The sequence below is a fragment of the Lepisosteus platostomus genome, chromosome 5 (genome assembly GCF_059453375.1).
Source record: "Lepisosteus platostomus isolate fLepPlt1 chromosome 5, fLepPlt1.hap1, whole genome shotgun sequence".
NCBI classification, from domain to species: domain Eukaryota; kingdom Metazoa; phylum Chordata; class Actinopteri; order Semionotiformes; family Lepisosteidae; genus Lepisosteus; species Lepisosteus platostomus.
In genome coordinates, this window is record NC_142615.1 from 5,254,751 (window position 1) to 5,266,407 (window position 11,657).

Below are 11,657 nucleotides of genomic sequence, written 5' to 3' on the forward strand. Positions count from 1 at the left end.
TCAAGATACCCCAGACACAAGCAGGAGCTCACCTCAAGATAACCCAGACACAAGCAGAAGACACCCCAGTGGAGCCCAGTAGATTACACACACACACTGTCACTGACAAAAACTCTCACATTCACAACCCCTCCCTGTTTCTCACACATACATACTCTCTCACCCTCCCAGTTTCACACACACACACTCACCTGCTTATTCAGAAAGTTGATGAATTCTTTCTTCGTCTTCTCGATGATGAGGAGAGTGTATTCCTTCAGGAACTTCACTCGCTCAGAGCTCAAGAACTGAGAGAGCTCCTGGGAATCCTGTGGACTGACTTCACCCTGCACACGGGTCAGCAGCTCTTTCTCCTTCTGCTCCACATTCCCCTTTATCCCCAGTGTGGTGTCGTGCATGATCGATCTCTGAGGAAACAGAGCACAGGGTCACTTTAGAGCAGAGGGCATCACACTACGCCCCCCAAACTGCTCAGGGCTCCCCAGACACAAGCAGGAGCCCACCTCAAGATACCCCAGACACAAGATGGAGCCCACCTCAAGATACCCCAGACACAAGCAGAAGACACCCCAGTGGAGCCCAGTAGATTACACACACACTGTCACTGACAAACACTCTCTCACATTCACAACCCCTCCCTGTTTCCCTCACACACACTCTTTCACACACACTCTCACACCCTCCGTTTCTCACACACACTCACATCCTTCCTATTTCTCTCACACACAATCTCTCTTTTATACACACAAATGATGACACACACTCTCTCACACCTTACAAAGTTTCTCTCCCACACTCTCTCACACCCTTCCCATTTCTCACACAAACACACACACCCTTTCACCCTCCCAGTTTCTCACACACACACACACACTCACCCTCCCAGTTTCTCACACGCACACACTCATTCAGAAAGTTGGTGAAGTCCTCATTCGCCCTCTTGATGATGAGAAGATTGTATTCCTTCAGGAACTTCTCTCGCTCAGAGCTCAAGAACTGTGAGAGCTCCTGGGAATCCCGTGGACTGACTTCACCCTGCACACGGGCCAGCAGCTCTTCCTCCTTCTGTACCACAGTCCTCCTCATCCCCTGTGTGAGGTCAGGCGCTCAAACACACACATATGTACACACACTCTCACACCCTAATACTTACACCCTTTGTCTCTCACACACACTCTTACCTGCTCACTCAGAAAGATGGTGAACTCCAGCTTCAGCTGCTGGATAGTGAGCAGGTTGATGAACTGGGGGAGGAAGCAAAGGGGTTACAGATAGAACTGATATTGATACAAGTATTCTGGAATCATAGACGCCCAGAAACATGTTTCAAGGAGTAATCTACCCTGACAGGCTGAAGGAACTCTTGAGTCTGAAGGGAGGGTCTCACATTGACAGGCTGGAGGACCTGAGTCTCTTGAGTCTGAAGGGAGGGTCTCACACTGACAGGCTGAAGGAACTGAGTCTCTTTAGTCAGAAAGGAGTGTTCCGCACTGACAGGCTGAAGGAACTGAGGCTCTTTAGTCTAAAGGGAGGGTCTCACGCTGACAGGCTGAAGGAACTGAGTCTCTTTAGTCTGAAGGAAGTGTCTCACGCTGACAGGCTGAAGGAACTTAGTCTCTTTAGTCTGAAGGGAGTGTCTCACACTGACATGCTGGAGGAACTGAGTCTCTTTAGTCTGAAGGGAGTGTCGCACACTGACAGGCTGGAGGAACTGAGTCTCTTTAGTCTGAAGGGAGTGTCCTATGCTGACAGGCTGGAGGAACTGTGTCTCCTTATTCTGAATGGACTGAAGACGGCAACAGAGAAAGGATTAATAGATTTTCTGGGTCAGCAGGAAAGAGAGAGACTCACCTCTGCAGGAGAGGAAATTCTGTAGTTGTTTTTCAGAATCATATGTGCCATCTCCTACAGAGAAAATAATAAGGTAAGTGAGGCTACACTGGGCTTAACTCTTTCTGTGACCATTCATTCTCAACCACTGACAGAAATCACATTAGAACAACTGATGGCTGACATCACCCTGTACACACTGAATTACTTGAAGTTTACTGCACTGTACGGTGTTTCTACCATGATCTCACTGGGCTTTACTGCACTGTACTGGTTTCTACGCTGCTCTTTGAGGTGTTGTACCCTAGTGGTGTAGTGATGGATGTTGATTGCTTCAGTGAATAATGTCTTACCTTGAATTTCCCTGCCAGTGTCTTTCCTGTCACGGTTGACCGTGTCGTCTGCAGGACCTGGCCAATGTGGTTGATGAACTCTTTCAGGCAGTGCTGAAACTCTTCATCCATTTCTTAGAAACACACAACAAGGAAACAGATGAGTCAACTGAAGATCCTGAAGCTCTATAGTCTTGAACTTAGACTGGACTACTAGGGGATCTAATTTTCACAGCTCAACACCGCCTCCCTGTGGCTCCTCAGTGACACTTGTCAATGGGATCAGGTCAGCTGCTCTGGGAGTGGAGCTGTCTGGTTTTTACCTCGCATGGTTCCCTGTTGGCTCCAAAGCAGTTTTTTCCCAGGAAAGGGCATAAGGTGACAGAGTGGCCTCTTCTCCTTGAGGATTCTCAGAGCCTGCTTGTTTGTCCCGGACTTCTCCAGGCGCTGAAAGCACAGACAGACATGTCGATTCAGGAAAGGGGTAGGATGCCAGCCCTCTGTGTCTGGGGCGGAGCGGTGGCTCTGTGGTTAAGGATCTGCGCCTGTGACTGGAAGGTTGCTCTGTGCTAAGGAATCCAGCCGGCAGAGGAATCCTACTCCGTTGGGCCCCTGAGCAAGGCCCTTAACCCTAACTGCTCCAGGGGCGCCGTACAATGGCAGACCCTGCGCTCTGACCCCAAGCTTCTCTCCCTGTCTGTGTGTCTGTGTCTCCATGGAGAAAAGCTGGGGTATGTGAAAAGACGAATTCCTAATGCAAGAAATTGTATAGGGCTAATAATGAAACATTAACAATACAGCTCTCAGCCTGAAGGAACTGAGTCTCTTTCGTCTGAAGGGAGTGTCCCACACTGACAGGCTGGAGGAACTGAGTCTCTTTAGTCTGTGGCCTGTAGTGGCCTGTAGGTGGCACTGTTGCAGCTCCTGATCAGTCTAGAGAATCAGTACCTATCTTTCTTTCTCAGTACAAGTCAGGGCTATATATATAAGGTCCATAATACTTCTCCTACCTGGATGATTCTCTCCAGGTGTTGGGATCCTCCAGACTGTCCAAATTCCTGAGTTTGTGTCCAGTCCCGCACCAGGAACTCAAATCCCTTTATTAGAGATTGAGAAAGATCTCATATCAGCTCACCGCACAAAGTCATGAAATCTTATCAAGCTCTATAGAAGAGCCTATGTCAGCTCAAGTAATAACACGTGCATGAGAATGATTGAAATCCTTCTTGTCCCAAGAGATTGATTAGCTTAATCAATACTCTGAGTGAATTCTGACTGCTGTTATGATGCCTGCATGTCTGCTTTCTTCCAAGTGGACACTGCATGCCTTAGTAAACTGGTATTGCTCATTAAATCCACCAGCTGCCTATGAGTCTGCCTACATACCCTCCATTACTTGTGTTTTATTTCAATCCTGTTTCTTCTCTCCCTGCCCTATTGTCCTCAACACAATAACCTCTTCAAACCCTTATAAGACAGTCAGACAGCACAGAAACTGCCCTGGTCAAAGTCCCTAACAATCTGTTTATGGCTTCAGACTCTGTTTCTCATCCTATCCTTATACTTCTAGAGTTCACTGCTGCTTTCGTCACTGTTAACCATGAGATCTTACTCTCTCGTGTTGAGACTGTGTTTGCAGTTTCTGACACTGCTCCCAAATGGTTCAGGTCTTATCTGATGCTGGGGTCTCTACTATTCAGCATTGACCTGTATCTACGTGGTCAATTATTAAGATCACATGGTCTGATCTATCATTTCTACGCTGATGATGTTTAAATCTATCTGTACTAAGCCTGACACTGAAGTGGGTGTCTCTGCACTGACTGCATCTCTAATATAAAAGCCTGGGTGACTCCAAATTTCCTTAGCTTAAACTACAACAAGACTGAAGTCATGCTGCTCAGCACCTGTGTACTACTATGGTAAAGCCAGTATGTGGACAGCACTGTGCTGGAATTTCAATCAAAATTGAGAAATTTAGGAGTGACCCTAGCTTGACTTCCTGATCAGGTGCAAGTGATCATATTACTCCTATCCTGGAGTCCCTGCACTGGCTTCCTGTCAGGTTTCATATCAACTTCAAAATCCTCCTGCTCACCTATAAGGCTCTGCATGGCTTGGCACCTCAGTACCTGTCTGAGCTATCATCGCCCTACTCCCCACCTCGCAACCTTCGCTCTTCTAACTCTGCTCTCCTAACTGTCGCCCAAGCAAGTCTACACTCTGTGGGTGACAAGGCCTCTCCTGCTCTGCCCCAGAGCTCTGGAAATGTATCCCCAAGTACATCAGAGAATCACACTCCCTGAGCTCTTTCCAATCTAGAATCAAAACCTTTCTGTTCTGAAAGGCTTTTATTGAACCAATTACTTACTTTTACTTAATTAGTGACTACTGCTGCACCTCGAACCACCTGTCTTACTTATTTGTTATTTTATATACTTTGGCATTTGCTTATAAGGGTTTTCTAAAGTTAAGAACTTTGAGATGATACTTTTAAATCATGCTACATAAAATAAAGTAGTTCAGGTGGGTAGCTGTGTCAGCATGTGTAGGCTGCAAAGGAACAAGTAACAGGTTTATTCCCTGCTGAAAAGAGAAGAGAGAAAACAGAAACGTTGTGTTTTCTTTCTTCTCTTTTCAGCCTGGAATTAACCTATTACTTGTTCCTTTACAGAAAATAGGGTTAATTTAAATTTATAGGTAAAAGTTTATTATAACATGTTATTTTTACATGTCCAGGTAAGAGAGACATCACCTGGTTTGCAGGTGATAAAACAGATCTGATCTTTTTTCTGTTCACTGAAGAGTAAAGTTCGTACCTGAAAATGCCGCAGGTCAAAGGCGGCTCCCCCCTTTTGTGCCACAAGATGCAGCAGCTGCAAACAGAGTAAACACAGGCCATCCGTTATTCAGAGACAGAGAGAGACAGACATCGGTTCTCTCTATTAACACTGTCTGTAATTGCAGAGTTAATTATCTCTGTTTTGGCAACAGTGTAATTTACCACTCATGGCAATAATCCTGAGACACAATTTGAACCTGTCAGACAGTCTGATTGAGACACAGGCACTCATAAAAACAAACATGGTTGCACATATAAAACAAATACAAATACAATCACATACTGTACTGTACTGAAGACCCTGCATTGGGCGGAGTGGTGGCTCTGTGGCTCAGGATCTGTGACTGTGAGGTTGCCGGTTCAAATGCTGCAGCCAACAGAGAAATCCTACTCCGTTGGGCCCCTGAGCAAGGCCCTTAACCCCAGCTGTTCCAGGGGTGCTGCACAATGGCTGACCCTGTGCTCTGACCCCCAGCATCTCTCCCTGTCTGTGTCTGCTGGAGAGCAAGCTGGAGTATGCAAAAAGATGAATTCCTAACGCAAGAAACTGTATAGGGGGCTAATAAAGCAATATTATCATTAACATTTTCATTATTGGGAAAGATGAGACTGGCCTACTGGTATAGCCGTGTGAGGGAAACCAGGCAGCACAGAGCATCACACACAACAGCACCTCGAGTCATGCAGTGCTGCGATCATGCCACATGTCACCAGCAGGGGGCGAACTCACACCCCGGTCCACAGTCCCAGCTGAAGGACCTGTGATACCGAGAGGCTCCTGGTTTCAGCCCCCAGCTGCACCACAGCTCCCTTGCGCAGGTGCTGCGCGGCACATCGGGGGATAAGACCGCGGCCGAGCGCTGTACCTCCAGGTAGTCCAGGTCTGTTGTCGTCACATCAGAGGGAACGTTGAAGATCTGGGAGAGAGGACAGGGGGGGACACGTGAGCTCTCTGGGACGCAGCAAGGGGCTCACAGTCACCCCGGAAGGTGGGACAAGGCCCCACAATTCTCACCACGTGCGAGCTGAGAAAGACGCTCAGGGCACACAGCTTCACGCTCAGCTCCACCTCCCGCGACAGATCCACGGAGCCCTCAGTGTCCACCAGGAAGACAGCCAACTGGACAGAGGGGACAGAGACAGTGTTCAGAGCAGAGCTGCAGTGGTCATCTGTCTCCCCCTCCCCTCCAGTACCAAGACACAGCTGGAAGAGCTTTACACAAAGGGTGGGGGGAGTGTGGAGCAAGCTGCCCAGCCAATGGCTCAATGACCTGAATCTTCCCACTCTTGAGCAGAGAACGGTTTCCGGTTTGTCACACAGATACCCCGAGTGTGGACAAGGGGGTCCCAGGGGCTGGTGAGGGGCAGAAGAGCTCTTGTTCCTGCCTATTCAGGATGCCTGCAGGGTCTGTGAAAGACTGAGTTGGACCAGCGCCTGTCTGAGCCATCGAGTCGTACCCCCTACAACAGACAAATTCCCAGCTCGGACGGTGCTTGCCTTGCCCTCCTGCGTCTCCAGGAACAGAGGCTGGCTCCAGATGAACACACCCTTCGTCATGGTCTCAGCTCCAGGCCGCCACTCGAACCCTCGCAGAGGCTCACTGTCACTCATCCTGTCCCACTTGTCCTGAGTCCACAAGAAAGGGAGCTTTCACAACCGTGGCCATAAGACCCTGCTTTACACAGAGAGTGGAGGGTGTGGGATGTCAGGGCCATAAGACCCTGCTTTACACAGAGAGTGGTGGGGGTGGGATGTCAGGGCCATAAGACCCTGCTTTACACAGAGAGTGGAGGGGGTGGGGTGCTCTCACCATGTTAGACAGCTTGCGCAGGAGGTAGTTGAGGAGGAAGGACTTGCCCTTCCTCCTCTGCCCGACAATAGACACCACGCAGACCGGAGTCTCCCTCACATCTGAGCACAGGAAGCACTGCCGAAGCACGTCCTCTTGGAACAGGAGGGTGCCATCAGAGCTGACCTCAACCAGCTGAATGGGCCTGCCAGGGCCCTGGAGGTGGAACACATTTAAAACTGAGACCAGGAGGCATTTAACTTTACACAGAGGGTAGTGGGAATGTGGAGCAGAGTGCTGATGCTCACTGGAAGGGCACCTCTCTCTGATATTACCCTGGTTAGAGTGCTTGCCACTGCACGAGGATCACAGGTCAGTTAATGTCCACCCATCCCACGGTGTACACTGTGTACCTGCAACACCAGGATTCCCCAGCAGGGCGGCGCAAGAGCATCTGGGTTTCAAAATGCCCCCTGTAGCCTGGTTGGCAGGCTAGTGGTGTCATCAAGAAGAGAAGCAGCTTTCTATAAGCCAGCCTCTGCGTCACCCAGCAGAAAACAAAACCACAACTCACCTCCTCTCTCGTGAACTCGTGGTCACACTGGATAATTTCAGGCATGGAGGAACTGCCCAAGGAGCTGGAGCACTGAGGCTCTGACAGCAGGGGGCTCTCTACCTCCTCCTGCTCAGGCTCACGAATCAGGGGGTCTAAAGACGTGCTGGAGCAAAGGAGAGAGAGACTGAGACGCGATCAGAGCCACTCCAGAGCCAAAGACAGCACAGGACTTGAATGGCCGGACCGGCTGTCCTGGACCAGAGATGCATTTGAGTTTAAATCGTAATAGTACCTTCTCTCCAGGCTCTGAGAATTAGAATTACCCATGACTGCTGTCCAAAGTCACAATAATCCTGTTTAGACAAAGAAAAAACAGGAACAAGGACCAATTCAAGCATGATTGCATAAATAAATACACACACTGACAGATGAGAGCAGCGTAACACACAGTACAGATCACACACTGATAGAACAGTGCAGGGTAACACACAGTAGCAATCACACACTGACAGATCAGAGCAGGGTAACACAGTACTGATCACACACTGACAGATCAGAGCAGGGTAACACAGTACTGATCACACACTGACAGCTCAGAGCAGTGTAACACACAGTATCGATCACACACTGACAGCTCAGAGCAGGGTAACACAGTATCGATCACACACTGACAGCTCAGAGCAGGGTAACACACAGTACTGATCACACACTGACAGCTCAGAGCAGGGTAACACACACTATCAATCACACACTGACAGCTCAGAGCAGGGTAACACACAGTATCAATCACACACTGACAGCTCAGAGCAGGGTAACACACAGTATCGATCACACACTGACAGCTCAGAGCAGGGTAACACAGTATCGATCACACACTGACAGCTCAGAGCAGGGTAACACACAGTATCGATCACACACTGACAGCTCAGAGCAGGGTAACACACAGTATCGATCACACACTGACAGCTCAGAGCAGGGTAACACACAGTATCGATCACACACTGACAGCTCAGAGCAGGGTAACACACAGTATCGATCACACACTGACAGCTCAGAGCAGGGTTACACACAGTATCAATCACACACTGACAGCTCAGAGCAGGGTAACACAGTATCGATCACACACTGACAGCTCAGAGCAGGGTAACACACAGTATCGATCACACACTGACAGCTCAGAGCAGGGTAACACACAGTATCGATCACACACTGAGAGCTCAGAGCAGGGTAACACACAGTATCGATCACACACTGACAGATCAGAGCAGGGTAACACAGTAGCAATCACACTGACAGATCAGAGCAGGGTAACACACAGTACTGATCACACACTGACAGATCAGAGCAGTGTAACACACAGTACTCATCACACACTGACAGATCAGAGCAGTGTAAGACACAGTATCAATCACACACTGACAGATCAGAGCAGAGTAACACACAGTACTGATCACACACTGACAGATCAGAGCAGGGTAACACACAGTACTGATCACACACTGACAGATCAGAGCAGTGTAACACACAGTATCAATCACACACTGACAGCTCAGAGCAGGGTAACACACAGTATCAATCACACACTGACAGCTCAGAGCAGGGTAACACACAGTATCAATCCACACTGACAGATCAGAGCAGGGTAACACACAGTATCAATCACACACTGACGGATCAGAGCAGGGAAACAGTAGCAATCAGTGATCTTGTATATTATATTACCTGTTTCTGTCCTGCTTCTGTCCTGGTTATTGTTGTAAAAGGCGGCTCTACAAAATATTAAAATGTGTTATACAAACAGATTTCAGTTTTTTTTTTATTTTTCTTAAGAGTATTTCCTAACATAAAACAGTGTCAAATTAAAATAATTAATTTTGCGTTTCAGTGCTTAGAAATATAAATATCACAGAGAACTCAATTTCAATGTAGGATTTGTAATTCGGTCAAATGAGAGAATTGGTCAAGGGTCTGAATACTTTTGAAAGGTCCTGTATATGTAGAAATAAATTCAAACCTGTACATTCTTCATTCCTAGGCAGTATTTTCAATAACCCCTTGTAATATCAAGGCCTGTCATCCTTTTTAACTTTTTTTTTCACACCTTTTTTTCTACCTTCACTGTTACATCACTAAATTTTAGCCTGAAGTTGTTGGTTTTTTGGTCATTACTCACAGCAACACTGCATTAGAAAAAAAAACATTTAATTTCTACTTACATCTGCGACAAATCAGTCCGGGTTGTAGTCATGTGTGTAACCATTATGAAAAAGGTTTTGTTTTTGTTTTTTTCATGTTTTTCAAGCATTCACTTCAAAATATGTTTTTGTCAGATTACTTTATGTACTTTATTATGACTGTATAACACAATTAAAACACCTGAAGAAGGCTTCACAGCCGAAACGTTGTGTGTTTTCTTTCTTCTGTTTTCAGCAGAGAATAAACCTATGACTTCTTCCAAAACACTTCATTGCCGACAACACCGCTGTATGCCGCACTGTTCGTGAATTGATCAATAAATAAACCCTGATTGATTGATTGATTTCAATTAGAACACGTAAATAAATATCGCAGTGAATGAATACAATCTTACCGGCTGTTCCAACACTCCTGGTGATTCCTGAGGACTCACAGTACCTCACAAATCCCTAACGTCTGGCCTCAGGTCATCGGATCAGCCACCACCTCCCTCAGTTTGTTAATTCGGACTCATTAATTCACCCGATTCTCATGGGTTGGTTTCTGATTGGATCAATCACACGTTTCCTTTTATCCGAAACGACCGTAAAATCTCTGGGAGAACCAACTCCAACACGGGAGGGTACAGCAGGAGAAGACACTTTTTTTTTTACTCTGTTTTCTGTTGATAACCCACCATTTAATTCTTCTTGATGCTGGCGGTGAAGACGCATCTGCCGTTCAACAGCTTGCAAGCTCCTGAACTGACCACACAGCACAAGCAGGAATGTGCAGCAGGAAGCACAGAACAACAAAAAAACCAAGACGTCAAATCGAAAGGTGGAAGTCTTATTTATTTTTTTTTCTAAATGAGATGGAAAAGTTTCAGATCTGGTTGAAAACTTGGTCTGCATAAGCCGTTCAAGCCCTGAAATGTTTCAACTGTAGCAGCGTGAGGAATCCCAGGCCCACAGAACAACGTAGTGTACAGATACGGATTAGCAGGGCTAAAACTAAAGTAATTTTCCGTCTTCAGGCAATATTTCCTGTGTTTGTTGTGGATGGGCAAATACTGTGAGCTATGAAGGACCATGTGCACACTGCCCTTATTAATTGAATTCAATTTATTTTAATATAGCGCCTTTCACAACAAGGTTGCCCGAAGGTGCTTAACGATACAATTGACGATACATTTTGTCAATACTGTCCGATCAGACAGCGTCAATTCTCCGACAGGAATGGGATGGTCGTTTTCAACAGGTGCGTACAGCGCCCAGCGTCACGGGCTAACCAAATACATCCAGAAAGTGTCTTAATATCCAAAATCTGAAGTTAAAAAAAAAATCCCTCCGTTTTAGGGGTCTTGCGAGATGGTATGTGGCATTTCAACACAAATCGTCAACCTTAACATTCAATGAGTAAAGCTGTCGCATAAATCGGTCTACAGGTGGTGATCATCTGGAAAAATTAAAACGACACAAGCTTCCCCTTCAAGAGTGCGGCTTCATCCCTCTGCTCTCCTCCCCACTGAGAGCTGGTGTGTGGGGAGCGTTCTGGCGCACTATGGCTGCCGTCGCATCATCCAGGTGGGGCTGCACATTGGTGGCGGTAGTGGGATTCCCCATTACCTGTAAAGCGCTTTGAGTGGAGTGTCCAGAAAAGCGCTACATACTGTAAGTGTAAGCAATTATTATTATAATTGTAAGCTGTAGAACTGGGTCGAGTCACACACAGTCTTCCGTCTAGATTAAATGTTGTACTGCACATGATCTGCTGGTGTCCACTGTTTCGTTTTTGTGTTGTTGCTATACAATAAGAGATCGCATTATGCATTTCTGTACTAAAATCCAAACATTTATTCCATCTATCGACCTACACTGTGACAAAGACCTACAAGAAACACTCTTGCTGGCACAGCGTCTTAACAAAACTTGAAAAATGTGAAGATTCCTCAGGACAGGAACCAGGGGATCTGTGTGGAGCTGGACTAGGCTGAGGCCTGAGGTGGCTGATGACATGAATTAGACAGGAGAAAGGTTGCTGGAGCGTCAAAGTACAGGTGTATTCTGGGAAAGCTCAGCTGTCAAGCCCAGTGGAGAAGTGTTCTCCGAGCCACAGGCCTGGCAGGAGCC

At 47.0% G+C, this 11,657-nt stretch overlaps 2 protein-coding genes and 1 long non-coding RNA gene across 24 annotated transcripts in view; 2 read left to right on the plus strand and 1 right to left on the minus strand.

Moving 5' to 3' along the window:
• LOC148662628 (uncharacterized) overlaps window positions 1-10,297 on the minus strand; it is a 224,638-nt gene extending 214,341 nt beyond the window's left edge. For 18 of the 22 annotated variants that reach the window (XM_088632156.1, XM_088632160.1, XM_088632157.1 and 15 more), the window contains exons 1-15: window positions 9,941-10,231; window positions 9,073-9,119; window positions 7,643-7,703; window positions 7,369-7,513; window positions 6,816-7,010; window positions 6,503-6,631; window positions 6,020-6,124; window positions 5,871-5,921; window positions 4,982-5,038; window positions 3,173-3,259; window positions 2,486-2,609; window positions 2,184-2,296; window positions 1,852-1,905; window positions 1,182-1,244; window positions 192-407 (exon numbers count right to left, since the gene is read on the minus strand). In XM_088632156.1, coding sequence (XP_088488282.1) covers window positions 192-407; window positions 1,182-1,244; window positions 1,852-1,905; window positions 2,184-2,296; window positions 2,486-2,609; window positions 3,173-3,259; window positions 4,982-5,038; window positions 5,871-5,921; window positions 6,020-6,124; window positions 6,503-6,631; window positions 6,816-7,010; window positions 7,369-7,513; window positions 7,643-7,677 — 1,374 coding nt within the window. In that variant the 5' untranslated portion in view covers window positions 7,678-7,703; window positions 9,073-9,119; window positions 9,941-10,231. Of the gene's footprint in view, window positions 1-191; window positions 408-1,181; window positions 1,245-1,851; window positions 1,906-2,183; window positions 2,297-2,485; window positions 2,610-3,172; window positions 3,260-4,981; window positions 5,039-5,870; window positions 5,922-6,019; window positions 6,125-6,502; window positions 6,632-6,815; window positions 7,011-7,368; window positions 7,514-7,642; window positions 7,704-9,072; window positions 9,120-9,940 lie in introns of all 22 variants that reach the window. The other 4 variants (XM_088632164.1, XM_088632173.1, XM_088632153.1 and 1 more) reach the window with 3 other exon arrangements.
• Window positions 1-11,657, plus strand: part of LOC148662626 (uncharacterized) — a 783,119-nt gene that overhangs the window by 250,947 nt on the left and 520,515 nt on the right. The gene's annotated exons all lie outside the window — the stretch shown is intronic.
• LOC148662634 (uncharacterized) lies at window positions 10,524-11,294 on the plus strand. The gene is made up of 2 exons (XR_015936876.1): window positions 10,524-10,785; window positions 10,973-11,294. It is a non-coding gene; the product is annotated as an uncharacterized LOC148662634 (long non-coding RNA).